Consider the following 24,429-nt stretch of genomic DNA (forward strand, 5'->3'; position numbering starts at 1 on the left):
AACATGCTACTGAAGATACGAGTTTCTACAATACGCAGTTTAGTTTGCATCTTTATAGCTCGGCTCTTCCATATTTTGTCCATGGCTTTTAAAATATTTGTTGTTCTGGCTATTTTAATTTTTATCTCTTTTTTGGGGTCCAAGTCATGCATCATGCGGCATCTAAGATATGTGACGTGTTACACATTTTTCTAGTTGAAATCTGTCTATGGTAACTCTGTTCAGTAACTCCTGTTGTCCAAATATCATTGTTTTAGTTTTTTCAAAGTTGACATTTAGTCCATATATTTTTCCTTCTGCGTATAGTGTTTGCAATGTCTGTTCCAGCCTTGCTGCGTCTTCTTAAATCAGGACGATGTCATCTGCAAAGCAGAGGTAGTTTATTCCCATGCCATTTATTAAAATGCCTCCACCTTCTTCTTTAATCTTATCTAGTGTTCTTCCCGGATGTGTGATGAAGATGATTGGTGATATTGAGTCACCTTGTCTTGTGCCTTGACTAGTGGTAAACCAATCTCCAGTCTCATCTGCTATCCTGATTTTTGATTGTGCTTGGCTGTTTATATCTTTCAGCAAGCAGATGAATTTATTGTCCACACCATAGGATTCCAAGACTGCCCATGTTATATAAAAAAAAAAAAAAATCAGCTAAGGCCTTTTTTATTCCAGTATACGGGGAGTAGGCGAGGCCATTTAGCCCGATCTAACTTTTGGAGACTGAGTGGGCAGTTCAATCTCCACTGGTACCAATCAGAGATAGATGGCCCAAGGCTATCACTAATTAAGCGGTACACAGTGAAGAGAGACGGCTCACATGTGCCGCCATCTCGTGGTCCCTGACCCTAACACAATATATTTAATATCTGAAAATAATGTGGGTTCTACGGTCGATTTTCTTGAGTTTCCGGGAGGAAAAACCCTCTTGCCCTTGCCAGAGATCGACTAACTCGGGAACCGGTCGAAAAAAGGCTTAGAAAAATTTCCTCTAGTCGCCGACTAGACTCGAAACTAAATCTTCCTTCGTGTAGCCAAGCGCCGTGGTATGCAAACGCCACATCCACTGAGCTATATTTTTGAGCAATACATGTTATATTTTGGTCAATATTATCAAATGCTTTTTGGAAGTCCACGAAACAGCAGTATATCTGTTTGTTCTTTCTTCGAGCTTTCTCTGCTATTAGTCTTAATGCGAGTATTTGTTGCACTGTACTTCGATGTTTTCGAAATCCGACTTGCTCATCAGGAAGATGTGACTCCATATGACCCTTTAGGCGTTCTGTTAGTATTTTCATCAGCACTTTGCCAAGATGACTTATTAGTGCAATAGTTCTGTAATTGGTGCATTCTAAAGCATAGCCTTTCTTATGAAGAACAACCAAGACCGATTTTTCCACTCTTCGGGGCATACCCTGATCTCCATATTTAATTACATAGCTTATGCATTTCTTTTACAACTGATATTTTAGCATCCCCTATATTTACCCCCATATTTTAACATCTCGCCTATTATGTTGTCATCTCCAGGAGTTTTGTTGTTCTTGAGGTGTTTTATAGCCTTATTCACTTCCTCTTCTAAGATGTCATTTTCAAAGATCTCTACTGGTGGAGCGATTGCTTTTAGTTCTTTGATTACTTCTGTTGCAGTATTATTTAGTTGATTTTTATACAGTTCGCTGCAATATCTTGTCCATCTGTGTATGATTTCGGTCTTGTCCACCAATACTTTACCATCTTTGACTGCTACTGATCTTGTTTGCCACTTCCTATTGACATTTCTTATAAGTTTGTAGACCTCTCTAGTTTTGTGTTCTCCATAGTACTGTTCAATGTCTTTGCACTGGTCCTCCACCCATTTGGCTTTATCAGATCTTGCTGCTTTCAGCATTGCATTGCATTTTTACGTACCGCATTGCATTTTTGATGGTATAACTCATCTGCTGCCTCTGAATTATCTCTTTAAGTTTCAGTTCTCTTTTCTCTAGCCCTTGGTTACACATAAAAAAAAAAAAAAAAAAATCTAAAAACTAAATTATTTTAAACTTTTTTATTTTATTTTATAAAGTGCGAAAAGTATCTGATAATGTATTTTACTCTACTTGTATATATAAGGTAAATATATTTATTTGTCAATAACAAAATAATCAGCCAAAAATGAATGTAAAAACCAACAGAAATTATGATAGCAACACTTCAGTTGTATATTTATAAACGTTATGAATACGTGATGAGAATAATAAACTTTGTATTGTATTGCATTGGATATTCATTTGTCCCTGAAAAAACTTGCTTTCATTGATTTTTTTTTTTTTTAATTCTTCAGAAATTTTATACTTTTTTTGTCAATATTTTATTTTTATGTAGTTCTCACCCACGAAATGTTATTAATTCTATAGTATATTTGTACCATGGGAAAGTTATGCATTTTTTTCTATTTTTATCAATTTTATATATTTGTTGTAATTTTTATTCAATTTTAGATAATCCAGAAACCCTGCTCTAGAGACCAAACATGGAACACTTTTTTAAAGCCACTTCAGGCCTCCAATAAATGGGTCGGCGAAGCCGCGACATGTTGGTTAAAGAGCGGATACGATAACCGCTCAGCCAACCAGGCCGGCGAACTCGGCGGATATTATTAAAATGCACCGAAATATATATTAATTACTTCAGAAGCTATTGCAACATTTATCGTAAATTTAAAATAATAAATCTGCAAATCTTAACTATAGTTTGCCGAGTCGACTGCTTTTTTAACCAACATCCTTTTGTTACCGGTATTCATAATGCACAACTAATTTCCAATTGTTCGCTTGAAATATTTCTTCGTTCTTAGACCGATAAAATAATTCAAGTGAATATTATAGCGAGAGAAAAGTTCACGTATGTGAAAGATACAAACTTAAAGTAAAGATTCTACTTCTTTGAGTGACTCATAGATGGCAGTTGTGGCTATAACTACGTCAGGGAAGGGAATTATATTTCCACTAGTATCTAAAAGACATGCAAAATACTAAAAGACTAATATACTAAAAGACATGCAAAAATGACGCTTAAGAAATAAAACACGAAGAAATACTTTCTATATGTAGTGACGCCATCAAAACAACTACGGAACAGATATTATTAAAATGCATCGAAATGCATATTAATTACTTCAGAAGCTGTTGCAACATTCATCGTAAATTTAAAATAATAAATCTGCAAATCTTAACTATAGCTTGCCGAGTCAACTGCAATGAAACGCAACGCATTGAAATCTGTTTTAACATACGTCTTTTGTAAATGTTTTCCTGAGGATCGGTGCGACGCCATTTCTGAACAGCAAAAATACGAATTAAAAAATGGAATGCAACCGAATTAATATTTCGGTTGCATTCTTATCACTATTTTCGAATATACTGTAAGTCACGTTTTTAGTCATTAAACTCAACAACGCCTGTGTAGTCTTTCACAAATTGTTTGCATCCATAGCTCTCAGTCGCTCAAAGAAAGTTGTTCAAGATACAATCACTGACTGACTAGATGAACTTTTTCTAAGCCTTTCTTCTCTTCGACCGGTTCCCCAGTTAGTCGATTTTTGGCACAGTAAATAGAGGGGGAGGGTCTCCCAGAAACACGTATTTTTTATTCTGCAACTCAAGAAAATCGATCTTAGAACTCACACTATTTCATATAATAACAAATAGTGTTATGGCTCGAGACCACAAGATGGCGGCAGTTGCCTGCCATACTTTCTTTCCTCGGATGCGATTTATAATTAGCGAGAGGCTTTGGCTAGTTATCTCTAATTGGCTAAAGATGAAGCTTGGCTTTTCGTCAGTTCCACAAAGTTCGTTTGCGTTAAAGTCTCCCTTACTCTCTTTGAGATATAAAAGATAACCGATTAACATTATTATTAATAAATTTGACATGAACCTTTGCTTTTCTGTCAGGTGGTGCAATTTTATATGCTATTTTACCAGAAAAACAAAATGTAAATGAGACACTTAGAGTAGTTCCAGTCTGCCAATATAACACACACACACACACACACACACACACACACACACACACACACACACACACACACACACACACACACACACACACACACACACACACACACACACACACACACACACACACACACACATTCTATCTTATACCTCTTCTGCAAATGTAAGAAGAGGTTCTGTTCTATTCCTTTACTCTCCCACATTCAGTCATACTGAAACAATTTCTTGTTATCTTCTGTCAATCTGCCTATCTCTATTCTATGACGCACTCATTCCTATAGTTCCCTCAGGTGTTCAAAGAGGATATCAACGATTCTTTCTTTCTTCTTAACCACTTACTCGTATATATGTATATATCCAGAAACATTTGTGTGGTACCTTATACTCTGATATAAATTGTCACTAAAGTTATGTTATTTTAATTAATCAAATAATAAAAAAACACGAGTATATCATGTTTATATTTTTATGCGTTACAGGAATGATTTGTTTGTTTTTGTTCTTGGTAAGCATGTTTATGTGTATACAGAAGTTTACAAGTTATGAGTAATACATCACCTTCAAATGCAGCAGATGCATTTAAATACACAAAGGACAAGCACTGCACTCTTAGATGACGAGTAATTTGCAATGATTAATTGAATTGTGATTTGAGACATGGCTTTTGCGAATTGTAAGGAATATTATTTATTTATTTTTATTTTATTTTATTTTATTATTATTTTTTGCCATCTACTGTAATACCAAGTGTGTTAAGAAAAGGATAAAAGAGAAAATTTGTGATTTGAGAAATAATTCTTTTATACAAAAGAACACACTGGTGAATACCGCTACAAGACTATATCACAAGCAATAAAAGTACCTCCGATCGAGGTAAGTACAGGTAAGAAAATTTTTTGATTTCTACAATTAACAACACTGTTAGACATGCAAAAATCTGCTAGACAAATTTAAATTCGACGTATATCAAGAATTTATAAGACTAGTGAAAGTACTTAGTAACAATTGGCCAGGTAGAATAAAACTCTATGAGACATTTCCCCCCCATAATCGTTACAGAAGACAATCTGAGAGACCCAAACCACGAGCACTAGACAACAGAGCTCAGACCAGTCAATGAGGATGTGGTAAAATTTCAAACCAATGTTCACCCCATACACTATACAGCAGACACACTGGAGGAATTCCAACCAAACAAAAAGAAGAAAATCTCCATCACCAGAGACACTCTCACACTAATGAAATGAAGACTGACAACGATACAAATTCAAAAGAACGGATATCCCCAGTCGTCTTAAGAGCCAAAGATCACTGCATATCCGCTGTCGCTTCACTCAGAACATTAGAAATCACATTTAAGAAAGAAACCATACTGAAGAATACGCATCCAACCAGAAACCTCTACAAAAGACTGCTGGAAACTAACCAAATTCCTTGATAACAGCAACCTCCCATACCACACACTTGTGCTCAACGGCGAAAAAAATCTCCAAGTAGTGCTCAGAGGGATAACCGAAACGATATCAACAGAAGTCACATCAGACCCCCAAAAGAAAGGATTTAGTCCATTCGAGGTCAGCTGCATGCACAGAGCCAACAAAATACCATACCCCCTAATTCTGGTAAAAATCAACAAGTACCAGAAACACATCTGCGATTCACTCATTAAGACTGAATCACTGAAACATAAGTCAACAACGACTTAATGTCGTAGTTTACAAAAAGTTTGACCTCACACAACGCTGTTGAAAAGCAGCATGCCGATGCGTGAAATGTGGTGGCAAACATGTAAGGATAAAATCCCCACACATCCAGCAAAGTGTGCGATCTGCGGAGGCCTGCACCCCGCAAACTATAGGGACTGTAGAAAATTCCCACAGAACCAGGGGTGCGTCGGCAATATGTGCAATGTCTGCGACGCACATAGGCGCCAGGATAATAAAGGCACCAAAGATTTCAGGCGAGGAGGAAATACTTAAAAAAATATATTATTCATTAATTATATCAAAATAAATTATATTTTTGTTTAAATGTTAATTATATTTTATAGATTTGTCTTAATCAAATTATTTATAATCGCTTATTTGTTATTATTCCTTAAGATCTTATTTTATTCTGATCCTAGTTCTAACAAGTAGTTTAGTGTAAACAAGTGAAAACTTGAACTTGCGTGAGTTTTCTGTTTACAGGATGACGCGCGTTTGAATTTGTTTAATCTTGTTCACACTCGCATTTGCTCTAAACATATATAAAAAAAATCTACTGCAGTTTTTAACCATATTCTATATTCTGCTGTTATCAGCAGAATATAGGCAACATTTTGCAATATACCTGAATCGTCATGAGAAAAATTTAACTCATTTCAACCATTACAACAATTGCAAAATGGACAGAATTAATTACATCCTTAAAAAATAAAACTTATATTGATCATTTGCAACAAACAGTTTACATAATGAAAGGAAACGTTGGTATGAAGTTATAAAAGGAATAATTTTCGGAGTACAGTTTTTAGGCACAACAAAATCTAGCTCTTCGTGTTAAAAGTAATAAACTTTATGATCGCAACAATGGTCATTTTTTGAAATGCATTGAAATGTTAGAAAAGCTTGATCCTTTTATATCGGAACACGCGCGACGTGTAGCTAATGATCCTGACTTTAAAAATATGCCCTCCCATTTAGGAGATAAAATTCAAAATGAAATGCTTTACTGGCATCAAATATTAAAAATAACGTTTAATGAAGTGTTTTTTTATTGGGGGGGAGGGGTATAGGGGCGCCAACTAAAGTTTTGCACATAGGCGCTGGACACCACTGGCGCGCCCCTGCACAGAACCAAAAGACTTAACCCCAGAGTAAACCTTCACAAGAACACAGAACCACCATACAAACCACGACGTCCACAACGAACAGAAAATCTTACGCAGAGGCAGCTACGCCAAGACCTCAAGTCACGATCAACTCATCCCCAAAATTCTAATAAATACGACCTGTCAAATTTGACAAGCTTCATCGGAAAAATACTATCAGAACTACGACATATTTGATTACTGTTCTCAGCAATCCTCAATGGATAAACACAATAAGAAACCCACTTCACTGCAGATTGGCAACTGGAATGTGAATGGACTGACAAACAAGATCCTAGAACTACAGGAATTCGTTGCAGAGACCCAAGCCGATATTATCCTCATCAATGAAACACATCTGAGCCCACGTGGCAAACCAAAAATCAATAACTATATCACCTACCACACGGACAGATCCTACGCAATAGGAGGAGGCATCGCCATCTTCATCAAAAGAGGAATAAAACATAACGAAATCTCTACGCCTCAAACAGAACACATCGAAATAACAGGAATCGAAGTCCACATGGAAAACACAGCTTCAAGATATTTTCAGCCTAAACCCCTAAATAAAAAACTCCTAGAATCAGACTTGGAAGAACTACTGAACACAGGTAGAGCAGTAATTATAGCTGGGGATCTTAACGTCAAACACCCAACTTGGAACAGTAGAAATGCAAACACCAACGAAGAACACTCAACTTATATGCTATTACAAGAAATATGGCAATAATAGAGCCCACATTCTACAGAGCCACCGGCCGTACTAGATATAGTAATACTAAAGAACGTAGCACACGTTCTTTAGTATTACTATAGAACGTAGCACACGACTATCAAATACAGGCGGTTAACGATATGAGCTTAGACCACAACCCAATCATACTGAAACTAGGCACCACACACGACCTAACTGAAGACAAAATCACCTTTATCAACTTCCCACAGCCTTCCAGGAAAACGTAGACCCAGTACCACACACATAACATCTACAGAACAAATTGAAAAGGCAGTGGCAACCTTTGAAAAATAAATATTGATTTGTTTTTCAAAGCACACAATGCACACAGACTCCCAGAGGAAATAAAACAACTTATCCGAGAAAAGAACAGATATCATATAACATTGGATCCCGCAGATAAACATGCAGTTAATAGAGCAACCAACCAGGTTCGGAACGCACTAAAAGACCACCGAAACCAACTTTGGAACAAAAAGATACGTCACCTTAGCACAGAAGAGCAGTCAATATGAAACGTTATAGGACGCTTCGCTCAAAGCACAATACACGTCCTCCAACAAAGGTGAATACGGAATAGCCTATAAAGATGAAGAAAAAGCGGAAGCCTTTGTTGATAGCTTGGAAAAACAATTCAGCCTCAACTATGCCCAAGCAGATTTACACTTCATAAGAAAAATTCACACCAAAGTGCGCAAAATAACTCAGAACGATAAACTTCAATCCAACAACAAACCCACATCACCAGCAGAAACATACCAGATTATAAAAAAACTCAATGCCAAGAATCCCCAGGTACAGAGGGAATCATGAACAAGGCGCTTAAGCTTCTCCCACGCAAAGACATTGTGCATCTAGTAGTCATCACCAATTCCATCCTACGGTTAAATTACTACCCAGAATGGTGGAAACTCACAGACGTCTGCCTTGTTCCAAAACCAGGGATAGATACATAATTTCCACAGAACTATGAACCCACAGCCTATTGTCATGCGTAGACAAGATAGCCTAACGCGCAATATTTGCATGGATCCAAGAGGCAGCAGAAAACAACAACGTCATACCAGACGATCAATTCAGCTTTAGAAAAGGGCACTCCACAACTCAACAAATCTACAGAAGCATAGAATATATTACCCACCTACGCTCTGGCGAAATTCGTATCCTTGGATAATGCGTATTCGTATTCATATCAGGCATTTGACAAAATCTGCACTATGAACTGCTTTACAAGCTACACCAAGTCTAAATCCCAATACCACTAGTCCTACTCAAGTCAATCTGAATAACAGGGAATTTAGGATAAATTTAGAATAATTTAGAATTTAGAAATTTAGAATTTAGAATTTAGAAAAAAATATATAATTCAGAATAAATGGAATTAGATCCACAGAAAGAAGAATCACCGGTAGAGTCCCCCATGGTTCCCTACTGTTTCTCTTACTCTTCTCCATATACATGACAGATCTCCTCAAGTTGTCCCCTATCCATAACAGCTCTCTATGCCGACGACACAATCATCATAGCCAGATCGCTCCGACCACAACTGGCTATAAACAAGCTGCAGATAGCAATAAATAAAATAGAAAATTGGTACAGCAAATGGCGCATCTCAATCAATCAGAAAAAAGCTCCGCAGTACTATTCATGAAAAGGAAAGCAGATCAGAATACAACCATACAAATGTTTGGAAAAATCATACCTTGGCACAAATCAGCTAGATACCTAGGAGTTCACCTGGATAAAAGTCTAAACTTCAAGACGCACATCGATATGTCTGTATTAAAGCCTACCAGGCCATAGCAGCTATACCCACTCCTGAATAGAAAATGCTTCCTAAATGTAAACAACAAAATTCTCCTCTACAAATGAGTAATAAGACTTCAATTAACCTACGCCTCACCAGCTTAGGGACACATGACTAAAAGAAACATCCAAAGACTACAAACGATCGAGAACAAATGCCTAAGAATGGCGCTAAATGCTCCCTGGTTCATCAAAAACCTCCAACTACACCAAGAAGCTAAACTACCATACATCAAGATCCACACGAGAGGCATTGCAGAAAAATTCTTTTCAGTCGCAGATAACCACCCAAATCAGCTAATATGACAAGCAGCTGACTACAAACCATCAGACCGCTTCAAACACAGAAGACCGAAAGCCTTCGTCGCAAAAGAAAGCTGAAACAACGCAAAACGCTCACAAAGAGATGGTAAAGCCACACTATCCCCACCAACAAACAAGAATACAGATATTCTTGTTTGTTGGTGGGGATAGTGTGGGATAAAGAGTCAAGGACTCAGTCCATCACTCAAAGAAGTTTTTCTTTGTTTGTTTGTTTGTTTGATTTCATAAACTCTAGTAGTATAGGTGGCGCTTTATACAATCTCATGCGATCCCAAGTGATCATTTATATTTTTTTGAAGTTATTTTATTTAAAAAAAAAAAATCAAGAACTTGATTTCAGAGAGTATTATACTATATTAGACAGGAAAAAAACGTTCGAGTTTTTCGTTTAAAAAACAAAAAAACAATTCATCCACTTTCTTTGATTTTGTAAGCTGAATGTTGAGTTTCTTATATATGCTGTATCTTATACAGCATATATAAGAAACCTATATCTTTCATTCCAGTAGAAATACTTTTCGCTTGGCTACAAATTACAGTAAACTTACCAAGAAATTATTTATATTTATTAATTTATTTATATTTATTAATTACCAATATACTTTTGCTTAACCCCCCCCCCACACACACATCTGGATGTCTCAAAACGATGTACACATATTCATATTGAGCACAGTTCGCTTCTAGGCAATAGTGCCAACGATTGTTTTGAGCAAACAACCGAAATGACAAACGTACACCAAGACAAGTGTGTGAGCTTCGTCATCTCCACGCAGCTGATCAGGACAATGAAGACGTAAGAAACCATGTGAAAACATAAGAGCACATGCCAAAAAGAGAGAACATTATCATTATAGACATCAAGTCCCATAGTGTGTAGATGTTTCCAATAAAAACCAGGATATAAATTGTAAAAGAATAAATATACCTGCATACGCACATTCACTCAATAGACAAAACATTAGAGATAGGGTTGATGGGAAGTCGACACTGACATTCCCAGCGCAGAGTGAAACGTACCCAAACCGAACGCAGACGGATAAGCAGACATCAGGGCTTCCCCACAGTGTATCACTGTGTATCACAATCGACGAAATGAGTAAATGTGGTGAGCTTAGCGACTTTCATCATAGACGTATTATCGGCGCAAGATAGAAGGTTCATTCTATCGTCCAAGTGGTAAGAATACGGTTGCCCTCGAGAACCCTAAGGGTTCTCGAGGGCAACCGTATTCTATCAAGGATCTACCGCGCGTATACGATCGAAGGATATTCCAGCGCCAAGCAAGTAAGTGATGGCCCACCACACGTCATTGATGACTAGGGTCAACTGTCCAAGCTCGTACGCACTAATTAACCGCAAGGCAACGTCAGCACAAATCACATCCAGTTTCATGTCGGAGGTCCAAGTAGCGTCAGCGAGCGAACAGTAGGGCATACCTTGCATACCATGGGAATAAGCCATCGGCTACTGGAGCCGATGGCCTATTCAGGTACCACTGTTGACAGCTCGTCATCGGGCACTGTGCCTCGCCTGGTGTCGGGGCCATCAAAACTGGACTTCTGCAGGGTGGACCAGAGTCGTGTGGTCTGATGATTCTCGTTATCAGTTGTACCAAGCTGACGGGAGGGTGCGAGTATGGCATCTACAGCATGAGGCCATAGCCCCGTCCTGTCAGATCGCCTCTGTTCAAGAGATAGTAGTGGCTCTTTGATGGTCACATGAGAAGGCTTAGGGAGCCTTCTCATGTGACCCATTAGGTTCCTTAGTGTGTCTGGAGAGGTTCGTAAATGCTGCGAGCTACCAGAGTGTACCGGCTGATCACCTACACACTTTCATGGCCTACGCGCATCTTTCAGCGGATGGTCTGTTTCAGCAGAACAATGCATTGCCTCAGCGGGCTCCTACCATCGAGGCATGGCTTGAGGAATATTCATCTGAGTTTGGGACCATCCAATGGCACCAAGGTCCCCGTATTTAAATCCGATCGAATCTATGGGATGGCGTAGAGCGAAACATCCGATTCATGCATCCGGGACCGACGTCTAAGCGTAGCTATGACAATGCTGAAACAGGAATGGCTGGAATTACCTCCGGCATCTGGTGCAGTCAGTGCCTCAGAGAGTATAGGCTGTTATTCACGCTAGAGAAGAACTGACACGCTATTAGGTATCACTAATGTTCTGTCCATTGAGTGTATACAATTGATATTCTATCAAGGATCTACCGCGAGTATACGATCGAAGGATATTCCAGCGCCAAGCAAGTAAGTGATGGCCCACCACACGTCATTGATGACCAGGGTCAACTGTCCAAGCTCGTACGCACTAATTAACCGCAAGGCAACGTCAGCACAAATCACATCCAGTTTCATGTCGGAGGTCCAAGTAGCGTCAGCGAGCGAACACTAGGGCATACCTTGCATACCGTGGGAATAAGCCATCGGCTACTGGAGCCGATGGCCTATTCAGGTACCACTGAATAGGCCATAGTAAAGATAAAGTTGCTCATGCACCATCGTCGACTGAATGAAAAAAAAAAAAACGACTTAGAAATAATAAGAGGAGGGCACTCTATCCTTCTACATCAACAACGTCACTATCCACGAGATTCTACTCACATCGCAATCTGCAACTCAGTAATAGTATTTTTCGATGTTTATTTATTTACTGTAAATTTTGTAGCCGGTTAGCCAGCATGCGGATAAAAAAAAATTACAGTGTCTTAGTCACCTTGAAAAAAAAATCATATTTTCTCCATACCATGCTACTGAAACGTTATTATCGAAAAGTGCAATCTTCTATCAATCTTCTAAGCGCGCTACAGAGGCGTTATGAGCTAAAATAAAATGAATTAAATTAATGTGTTTTCTGACTGCTCATTTAATTTATTTTATTTCTCAGAAAACCAGTAACTATGCAATTTTATTTTTATTACTGAATACTTCTTTCTAAATATGTATTCAGTAATAATAATTAAATTACCCTCCTCAAAAATGCATAGGATCTCTCCGTGGCATTACACGGAGAAGTGCACAAATTAAAAATAGCATATTATCATATTTTACATAAAAAAGAGTTTAAATAGATGTGTGACCTTTGAAACCTTGAGACTCAACGTTACCTTAAATCATTTCTCGGGAATTCTGTTGTAATTTTCGATAAAATATTTTAAAAAACATAAATTTTTTTATTCATGTCTTCATTAGTAATCAGACTCAGAATAATCGCATAGGCTTAATTATATCTTCTTCTCCTTCTTCTTCTGCAGCTTCGTCCACTTAAATGGGGTCACTGTTGATAATGAGTCTCCTCCACATCCTCCTGTCTTGGGCTGTCACCACATCCAAGTTCTTCATCCTCAAGTCCTCTTCTACCAGCTCCCTCCATCACTTCTTTGGCCGCCCACGCTTCCTCCTTCCTTGCACATCCATCTGCATGGCCCTTCTTCCCACATATTCGTCCTCCCTCCTCATTACATGACCAAACCATCTCAACCTTGCCTCCTGTATCTTCGCTCCTAAGTTCCTAACTTTCACCGTTCCCCTCACACAGTCATTTCTCAGACGATCCTTTTTGGTCACAACGCACATCCACCTAAGCATTCTCATCTCCGCTACCTCCATCCTGCTGATGTTATTTTTCCTCAGGGCCACAGTTTCCATAGCATACGTCACAGTTGGCCTCATTACTGTCCTATAGATTTTGCCTTTCAGATTGATCGGCACCCTCTTATCGCATAACACTCCAGAGATCTCCCTCCAGTTCCTCCAACCCGCTTCTATCCTGCAACCCACTTCCTTCTGAGCCCCTCCATCTTCTTCCACTGTTCCTAAGTATATAAAGTTCCTCAGTTTCCTAATGACATTTCCATTCAGCTCCAGATCTGTCTCCTGGCCGCCGTCCACTGTGCAACACATATATTCTGTCCTACGTCTGCTCAGTCGTCTTACCTCTCTCTTCCAGTACTTTTTTCCATCTTTACGGAGTTCCCACTTCTTCTCTTGAATCTGCACACAGCAAGATATCATTTGCATACAACATTGTCCAATGCGCATATTCTCTCACCTCCTCCGTCACCATCTCCATCACAATATTAAACAGAAACGGGCTTAATTCTGACCCTTGATGCAAACCAACTGTTACTTGAAAATTTTCTGTCTGTCCCAGACAAGTCCGAACTCTTGTCTTCATATTTCTGTACATCTCCCGCACCAACCTAACATATTTCTCCGGTACCTTCTTCTCCCTCAGACACCTCCAGACTTCTTGCCTTGGCACTCTATCGTACGCTTTTTCCAGATCAATAAATGTCAGGTGTAGCTCCCGTTCTTTCTCTCGAAACTTTTCCATCATCTGCCATAACCCAAAGATAGCATCTGTTGTTGATCTACCAGCCAAATTGTTCCTTTGCAATCTCCACCTCCTTCCTCAATCTTCCATCAAGAACCCCTTCTAGGATTTTCATTGTGTGGGATATCAACTTTATTCCTCTGTAATTCTTACAGTTTTGTGCATCCCCTTTACCCTTGTAGATGGGGACAAGAGTACTCTCCCTCCATTTCTCGGGTATATTTTCCTGTTGGCAAACTTTCATGAACAGGTCCCACAGCAGGTCAATTCCCTCTTCCCCCAGTGCCTTCCAGCCTCCACTGGAATTCTGTCGGGGCCTACCGCTTTTCCATTCCTCGTCCTCTTCATGGCCTCTGTCACTTCCATTCTACTGATGTTTTGCACCATCCCCTCAGAAGGCTGCCCATCTCCTCTGTGAGTCCTTGCATTTTCCTCATTCAAAAGTCCCTCAAAGTATATTTTCCATCTGTTTCTTATGTCCACATCCCTCCATAATACTCTTCCTTCAGCGTCTTTGATCTGCCTCACATGTAAGATGTCCTTTGCTGCTTTATTTCTACATTTCGCTAGTTGGTAAATTTTTCTCTGTCCTTCCTTTGTTTCTAAATGATCATACAGATCTTGATATGCCATGGCCTTCGCCTGTGCCACAACTCTCTTGGCTTCTTGCTTTCTCTCTCTGTCTTCTTCCACTCTTGACTCATCCCACTTCTGCTTTGCCTTCCTCTTAGCTGTCACTGCCACTTGTACATTATTATTCCACCACCAACCCACCTTCTGCTCTCTAATCTTTCCAGATGTCTCACCAAGCACCTCGACTGCGCAGCTCAGGGTTATTTTTGAATTATTTTTCCACCAATCTTGCACACTTTCCAGTCCATCCGAAATCTTCTCTAACACCCTCTCCCTAAAACGATTCCTCATGCTCTCTTCTTTTAAGCAAAATCACTTAATTGTCTTCATCCCATGTCTTCCAGAGGTTCTTATCTTCGATCTTATTTTAAAGTCTGCGCACAGCAGTCAGTGTTGCTGTGCCACTTGATCTGTTGGAATTACTTTACAATTTGTCACAACCTTAAGATGTTTTCTTCTAGTCAAAATGCAATCAATTTTTGAACTGTTGTTACTAATCCTAAATGTTATCAAATGTTCTTTTTTCTTGTAGGAAAACGAGTTTACAATTGTCAGATCAAACGCTACTGCAAAGTCCACAATCCTCTCTCCTTCCTGGTTCATCATTCCCACTCCGTGGCCATCATGCACCCTTTCACAGTCTCTATTCTGTTTCCCTATGTGTCCGTTCAAGTCTCCTGCGACAATCACCATCTCGTTTTCTTCCAGTTCCCTCATTTCTTCATCTAACACGTTCCAGAGCTCATCTTTCTCCTCTGCTGTACAGCCAACTTACGGGGCATATACACATAATACGCCCACCCGCTCTTCTCCAAGACCCAATTTCATTCGCATGCTCCTGTCGTTCCTTCTACCCACTTCCAGTACTTCGCCCTTCATTCTGCCACACGCCACAATCCCGACACCATTTCTTCCCTCTTTATTCGCTCCAGAGTAGAACAATTTATATCCATCTCCCAGTTCCTTTGCCTTTCCCCCCCTTCCACCTTGTCCCCTGCACACATAAAATGTCCAACTTCCTCTTCCTCATCATGTCTGCCACCTATCTTCCACTTCTAGTCATGCTTCCAACATTCAGTGTTCCCACTCGCAACATCCTCTCCACCTGCTGGGCTCGCTTCTTTAACCGCACCTGCCCTTGATGCGGTAGCCTTCGTCCACTTCTCGCAGCTGTAGGGCGACGTGGCTGCGCGTTGCTCAAGGGGTACGCCCTAGCCCTTATATCATTTTCTCTTTGACTCATATGATAGCTAGAGCTGGCAGTGAAGTTTTACGACCGGATGCCCTTCCTGACATCAACCCTCGCCATTTATCCGGGCTTGGGACCGGCACCTATTGAGGCTAGCTTGTCTCCTTCGGTGGCTGCATAAGACGAAATGACTTATCAAGATAGGAAAGATTCACCCCTAGCCCTCGAATACTCTAATAGCATCAGGGAGAAGGAGTAAGGAGAGGAGAAAGAAGCAAAAAAAGAAGGGGAAGGGACCAGTCTGCAGACTAGTATAACAGATGTATATTACATGAAGTAAGGCATGGTCCACCATCAGATACCTCGGGTTTGCCATGCCCGTACTCACTGAAGTGAGCCCTTGAGGTCTCTTAATTATATATTATGATTTTAAAAACTTTCAGACTTTGTGAAATATGGATATGTTTCACAGTATGTTGCACAATTTCGTGGAATTTATTAAAGTTTAAAGAGCATATTGCAAAAGTAACTAAAACAGCACATAGGATTACCTGTTATATGTTATTTAACATTTTTTTCCCATTCTCATTCTTATATTAGTTTACATCCATGTTGTAGTTATGTATTTTTATAGCATTTTAGCAAATGCTAAAAAAATAATACCAAGGTTACATATGAAAATAAAAGTCGATAATTATATATGAGTTTATTATTATACTGATATATGTGTGAAATAATAAATTATCAACTTTTATTTTCATATGTAGCCTTGGTATTATTTTTTTTAGCATTTGTTTTATTGTATGTTTCACGATTTCCAAACGACATTGTGTTTTGAAAAGACAGGAGTATGGTCGAACGAAGTTTCCGTAGTTGATACAAAGCGCGTTCGCTAGGTCGTTCGGTAACAGTCGGAACACACTCGAGTCTTTCAGGAAATGTCGCGCACACGTACACGGCACAGGTCTATGGAGGGATATTGAAAGAATGTTGACAGGAAATACTTTTACATTGACAAAATAGTTGAGTTCCTAATTTTTATCCCTCAAAAATTTGCTTTTATGATGCTTTATTCTCGTAACCCCGCATGGCAATTTAGATGTTTTGCAGATTTTTTTATAAAGAAGCAGCCACTTTGAAGCAACAGGTAAGTAAAATATGATATCCAGTCAATACAAGAAGAAATAGGCAAAAACGGATTTTAATGTACTATAATTTTCGTAATTAACCTGATCTAAGATTATACAGAAATTCTCTAATCTTATTTTTCTTGATATGTTCAATATTTGTATGAAATTATTTCAGTTTTCTTCTGTTAATTATGAATTATTTAAATATGGCCTCATAGTTTAAAGCAGACGATAATTAAATGTATAGCGTGTCAATGAAATTTATATATAAATAATAAGAAAAATGATGAAGATGCTAGCAGTAACTTGCCGCTTTAATTTGCTTTTTAAAAAGCTGCAAAAAGCTAGCGTGCAATATATTGTCATGTGTTCCAATGTTGAGAGGGTATTACCCAGTAAAAGACAAAACTATAGTGCTTTGTTTTCGACTGTTGTGTGTATAACTCGCAAATAACAGTAGGCTTCCTTGGAGGAACTTGTTTCGATACAAAAGACATGAAATGCTGCCAAATAACTACATCTTTTGACGTATGTCGTTTTGCAACTCTGCCAGTTGAAGATTGGCTATCAGCCCGCTCGGACACCGCAAACTTTAGCTGCGCGTTCACGCTAACTACAAATAAGCTTGTGCGTGCCGTGCGTCGGTTGCTTTTCTGTGTATATAAATACTAAGCGAGGTGGTTGCCAATTACACAGTGATGAGGATGCGGCAGTGTTTTGAGAAAGTGCGATAGTAATATCAATTGTCCGATATGCCGAGCTGTGCTCCTGATCAAGAAAACCACACATCGGTGGTACTGGCACCTATCATTAATGAAAAACAGAAGGATGACACTTCTCAAATTATGGAACCCAGTCATGATGATTCGAAATTACAAAATGAAGACGAATCTCAAGAAAAAACAACAGGTAAAAAACATGTCATTTATTACTGCTTAATATTGTATTTTATGTTTTTAAAATTGATGTAAAAATGAACGTTGTTGATCGCGTTTTTTATGCAAGTTTTGGTGCGTTATTGTTTTCCAGGGTTATGTAATATTTGTTTGATTTTTATTATAAAAGCAAAGCTAATAATTTTTGTTTGAAAGGTGCACTAATTCAGATACACTTTTTTTACAGCATTATTCGTTGTGTTTGCTATTCAATACTTCGCTGTTTTTGCACGTAAATCCGTTTTAGTATTTAAGAAATTTCGGCTTATTGTCACCGTTGACTGTATGAAATAAATGATAGAAGAAACGACCGGATATCATGTAGATCCAAAGAACTAGAACAGGGGGCGGATACAAGTCATCTATCATTAGCTAATTCCATGATTATTAGTGTTTTGTGAAACATGAGAAAATACCTGGAAAAATATTAAGTAATCAACGTAAAATATTTAAAAAAAAACGAATTATGAAACCAATTACGTTATTAGTCTTATATCTTATTTCATGAGTATCAAAGTAGTATTTGGAATTTAAATGGGTTATAGTTGTTAGTTTTGAAACATTAGCATTTAAATGAATTGCAATTATCTTACAATTACAGCATGAAAATTTTTAGCTTGATATAACTCGGTGATTTGAAATCGGATAAAATTCGTCACAATTTAAGCGGAAAAGCTTTAAGTTTGGTCGCTTTTAACTTTTATGCCAGAGATATTGTAAATTAGATCGCATGGGAAAATTTCGTTGTTTGGAATAATGCAAGCCTATACAAGAGCCAATACATTGGTATTGGCTCTTTATATATACTCGTAAAGAGCCAAATACGTTAGTATTGGCTCTTTAGGAGCACTTGGATAGGCTAGAAGTGTGGCCAAATGAGCCAGCAAAGAGAAAATATTAAACTTGAAGATCCGCAAATGGAAGTTGTGTATTCTGTTTGTTGAGTCTATCGGAAGAAGGTGGACAAAGATAAAGATTCTTGGGGCGATGATTAATAGTGTTGAACATCACAGTATTTGAGGAGTGTTGAACTTCTGGAGACATATAGTAGTCAATACGCTGATAAGATAATGTGGTGGTTCCCCTATATAAATGTCCTGATCAGATCACGTCTAGATTACTGTATACAGACCTGGTCGTCGCTAGTTTGAAGGCGATAAGTAAACTTACAGGATACACAGGACGGAAGGATGATAACAAAAATTATTTGAAAATTATGGTGCGTCGGCTATGAGAATAGATTGAGAGTAGAGCTTGGCAGATAGGAGAAGAGGAAGATGCGATAATATGATTAAGACGCATAAGTTGTTCAGTTTGCCAGTTATTGAGATAGGCTTATATGTTTCCTTGTAATGGATTAACATGTTACTAGTAGAACCGACTGGCAAGTAAATATCTAATCTTGCTGCTGTTTTTATTCATTTTCTCATCAGGAAACCCGGAAATTCTTTGAAATAATATGGTTTTCCTTATGCCTACTGAAATGGCCTATAGAGATTTTTTTTCTCTCTCTCTTAATACCATATGGAAAAATAATTTCATCTTAATGTTCTGTGAAGTCAGACCAGCATCTTTTTGAAGCATATAATGGCTATTTAATAGTTCTTGTATAATTAGGTTGGGTTAAGTTGGGTTGTTTTGAATTGCAGCCGAAGTAACAAAAGATATAATACCATTGTATTCTGACTGTTAATTGTATATGGTCTTCTGGATCTTGTGAGATCAGCTAACTCGGCATCAGTTGAAAAGCTTTATAACTTTCTTCTCGTCTTAAGACGGCATTCGAACCCACGTCTTTACAACAAAAGGGCAATGTCCTTTTGTTATAAATTCTACATTGTTCTTCCACGCTTAATGTGGAAGGACAATGTGGACATGTCCTTCCATGTCTTTACTGAAATCATTTTAAGAATTCTTCCCGAAATATCTTTTTTTTTTAAACAAACACCACCACCAAAATTTGTTGTTATCTATTTATTGTTTGCTATTTTGATTATGAAATGCGTGTCATCATCTGCTGCATCAGTCTTATGCTCAGCAGCAAGTTCCTCCATTTCGTCCTGTCGTTGGCTTTCTTCTTAATCTCCTGGTAGCTTCTCAGGCCCCGCGCTTTCTTTGACTTGGTCAATAAAGCTTTTTCTTGGTCTGCCTCTTCTTCTTTTCCCCGCGCATGAAATGTGTGTGTGTATTCATTAAAATATCTGTCATTATTAACCAAAGTAAAAATATTGTGGTACAACTACACGTTTCCCAAACTGACGGTATCTGCCCAACACTTTTTATAAGTGCATATACATTACACTATTGATCAGAGTTAAATTTTTTGATTGTTGTCAGTAATAATTTTTTTCGGGAGAATTCTATGTGATAGTTACTTTATTCAAGGATTTCTGTTAAGGGCTGTATTTTTCTAAAAATCCGACAAATGTGTCAAAACTTATAATGCGTCCTGTTAAACCCGACCTGGTTTTTGTCTGATATACTCCATATCAGTGTTTCTTGAAGCGCGTTCCGCGGAATCGTAGGGGTTTTCCCAGGCCATACAGACATTTATAGAAGACGCGCCTTGGACTATGTTGTATGCAGATGACATCGTGCTGTGTGTACAATCAAAAGAAGAAGCGGCAGCTAAACTGGAAAGTTGGAGGAAAGTACTGGAAGGGAGAGGTATAAGACTGAGCAGAAGTAAGACAGAATATATGTGTTGCAAAGTGGACGGCAGCCAGGAAACAGATCTGGAGCTGGAAGGAAATGTCATCAGGAAGGTCAGTGACTTTAGATTAGGGATGCACAGACCGTGGGCCGCATGTGGCCCTCCGTTGATTTGCTGGCGGCCCGCCTCACCTTGTATTATTTTAACTTTAACAAGTTACACGATAGGTAATTTTTAAGGTACATGCGCAAAGTAAAGTAGCTGTGACGTCACGATTGCCTGTCTATTTACGATAATCGGTTAGTAATAATGTTAACAAATTTTATAATTCGTCTATTTGTCATATGAGTATTTTGTTTTCGTAGGTGCGGTTGCTACAATTAATTATCACCCCTAGGAAACGGTAAAAAATAAATTTTACAATGGATAAAGCAAGGCCAAGTAAGAAACTCAAACTACAGGATGAAAAACGGCAGTTTCAAGAATAGCTGGATGGAAAATATGGTTTTGTGCAGTCGTTTAATAAGTCGTGTGCTTGATTTACAAAAGTGCTGTAGCCATACCAAAAGAATACAATATAAGGAGACACTATAAAAGTCTGAGAATTGACAGGTCAGCAAGTGATGTTTACAAAACCTATTCAAGATTCGGAAATTGCAACAGAAATAAGTTTTGAAATATCTCGCCTTATAGCAAAAAGGTGCCGACCATTTACAGACGGAGATTTCGTTAAAGATTGCCTTGTGATAGCTGCTAAAAAAATTTGTCCTGAATTAGCTAAAAATGTTGAGAAAATTCAGTTAAACAGGATGACTGTGCAAAGAAGAATTACTGCAATGTCGGAAAATGTAAAGGACCAATTAACATCTTATTCAAAGAAATTTGCCTATTTTTCATTAGCTATTGATGAATCAACTGACATTACTTCCACAGCCCAGTTGTTAATATTTGCACGTGGAATAACGCAAGAGTTTGAAGTAAGTGAGGAGCTGATTGGAATGAGTTCATTGTCAGATCAAACGAAAGGCAATGACATGTTCACTGGGCTTTTGGAACAGTCTTCCAAAATTGAAAGGTGTCACGACTGACGGAGCTCCTTCCATGATAGGGGCTAATTCTGGATTGGTAACATTATTGAAACAGCATTTGGGACGGCACGACGATGAGTTGATACAATTCCACTGTATAATCTACCAGGAGAGCTTGTGCCCTAAGAAACTTGGATTTGAACATGTCATGAAAGTTGTGGTTTCAACGATTAATTTTATAAAATCCCGTGGCTTTAATCACCGACAATTTAATTCTTGAAGACATTGAAAGTGAATATGGTGACTTAATTTTTTACACAGAAGTGAGGTGGCTAAGTCGTGGGAAAACATTGGAGCCGTTCCTAAATTTAATTGATGAAATTGAAATCTTCATGACTGAAAAAAACAGAAATGTCCCTGACATAAAAAATCCCGATTGGTTATGTGACTTAGCCTTACTGGTTGACATTACTAATCATTTAAATACGTTAAATACGCGACTTCAGGGCAAAGATCAATTGGTTACTCAACTTTACGGCCATATTTTGTCTTTTCAGTGCAAATTAAATCTATTTCAAATCTAACTGAAGTCAGGGAATTACACCCATTTTCCTAATTATAAGAAAGTTTCTGAAAAGTTCAATGTCAACTTCAAAACTGTGTATGTTGAAGAGATTGATAACTTGATATCAGCCTTCAAGGATCGGTTTTCTGATTTTAAAAAAGTGAAACCGTTACTAGATTTATTTAGCAATCCTTTTGCCATTTTGCCCGAAAATGCACCCAAATCAGCACAGCTTGAATTCATCGACATTCAAAACGATGAGAGTCAGCCTGCGAAATAAATTTAACGAAGGCAATTTATTAAACTTCTATCGTTCTGTCGATAAAAACAATTATAAATGGTTGCTAGATAATGCATTAAAATGTGCAAGCCTCTTTGGCTCAATATATATTTGTGAACAAACTTTTTCAGTCATGAATATTAACAAATCGAAAAATAGGAACCGCTTGACTGATGAAAATTTAGAATCAATTTTGCGGTTGGCCACTACAAAACACTCGAACCAAATATTAAATCAATGCAATGTCACGCATCAAATTAAATTCACTTACTTTTTATTACTTTTTTTTGTAACAATTATAATAGGTATAAATAAAATAAACAATATATGGTAGATAACTTTCAAGTTTTTTTTTGGCGGCCCTCCCATAAGTAACAGTGGAACTATGGGTCCTCGGCTTTAACAAGTTTGTGCATCCCTGCTTTAGATACTTAGGTTTAACAATGAAAGATGATGGTGAGGCTGAGAAGGAAGTGGGATGCAGGATGGAGGAACTGGAGAGAGATGGCTGGAATGCTGTGCGATAAGAGGGTGCCGATCAATCTAAAAGGCAAATCTACAGGACAGTAGTGAGACCAGCTATGACATATGCTATGGAAACTGTGGCCCTGAGGAAAAATAACATCAGCAGGATGGAGGTAGCGGAGATGAGAATGCTTAGGTGGATGTGCGTTGTGACCAAAAAGGATCGTCTGAGAAATGGCTATGTAAGGGGAACGGTGAAAGTTACGAAATTAGGAGCAAAGATACTGGAGGCAAGGTTGAGATGGTTTGGTCATATGATGAGGAGGGAGGACGAGCATGTGGGAAGAAAGGTCATGCAGATGGACGTGCAGGGGAGGAGGAAGCGCGGGCGGCCAAAGAAGAGATGGAGGGAGATGGTGGAGGACGACTTGAGGATGAAGAACTTGGATGTGGCTATAGCCCAAGACAGGAGGTTGTGGAGGAGGCTCACCACAAACAGCAACCCTACTTAGTGGGAAAAGCTGCAGAAGAAGAAGATTGGATTTAATTTCTGATTAATAATAATAATAATTAAAAGGTTCAGTGAATGGAGAAATAATTTTAATTATATTGACTTATTTGTATATGCTATGGAAAATGCTATGGAATATGCTATGGAAAGCATTAATGTGCGATATGTGATAATATGTGATATTATATATTATATGCTTTCTTGATTAAAATGTTTCGCATTAAAGGTTCATTGTCATAATCCTCTTCCGATAATTTTATGGAGATTTTTAAAGAAGTTCTGCATTTTCAAAACGTTAACGAAACACAGGTCTCATGAGCATACAGGAGACAGGAGGTTGTGGAGGAGACTCTGCGAAGCAGAGTTCAGTCCTTTTTCAAGGACCGAACTCTGCTTCGCAGCACGAAGGTCGGTCCTTGAAAAAAGATCGGTCCTCAGAAAATATAAAAATTCAAATGTGGCAGCATAAGAGCTGTAATCGAGAAAAATCAAACTATAAACGATAAAAAAAGAAGATTATATATAAAAAAGAAAATGTGCAACTGTTATTTATTCAGTGTCAGTAACATGCGCATAACACACACGCGCATACGAAGAAAATACCAACTTAGTCTAGTCCCGTTATTTTTCTCCAGGTATTAATCTTTCTCTCCCCCACCCCCTGGTTATAACTCCATTTTTTAATTGCTAATTTCATTCTTACTGATGTTCCACAAATGACACCTGCTTACGTATTGATTTATTTTATTTTTTATTTATTTATTTATATTTTTTTTTGCAAGTTCGCGCACGTTGATTCGATTTAGATGATGTATGGAAAAATGTTATTCAGGTATTTCTCATTATTAACTGATGAGTATAAACAAAATAAATTGGTGACAATGTCACCAAGTTTCCTACTTACAGTAACAGCTAAAAACACTTGCAGTTATTGCAATTTATTAAAATTAATTAATTTTATTAACTTCTGAAT

At 38.1% G+C, this 24,429-nt stretch overlaps 1 protein-coding gene across 2 annotated transcripts in view; it reads left to right on the forward strand.

Annotated features, from left to right (window-relative positions):
- The first annotated feature begins 16,945 nt into the window (after positions 1–16,945).
- The window catches only part of LOC150099926 (alpha-galactosidase MYORG-like), a 124,763-nt gene continuing 117,279 nt past the window's right edge, over positions 16,946–24,429 (forward strand). Inside the window, exon 1 of one of the 2 annotated variants that reach the window (XM_090402805.1) lies at positions 16,946–17,036. Coding sequence is in view for 1 of the 2 variants with exons in the window: in XM_090402804.1 (XP_090258930.1) it covers positions 17,865–17,928 (64 nt within the window). In the remaining variant the exon portion in view is untranslated. Of the gene's footprint in view, positions 17,037–17,802; positions 17,929–24,429 lie in introns of those variants that run through there. The other variant, XM_090402804.1, reaches the window with a different exon arrangement.

This window comes from Typopeltis vanoorti, chromosome 13 (assembly GCF_054136105.1).
Source record: "Typopeltis vanoorti isolate ZY-2024b chromosome 13, IOZ_Tvanoo_1.0, whole genome shotgun sequence".
Classification (NCBI taxonomy): Eukaryota; Metazoa; Arthropoda; class Arachnida; order Uropygi; family Thelyphonidae; genus Typopeltis; species Typopeltis vanoorti.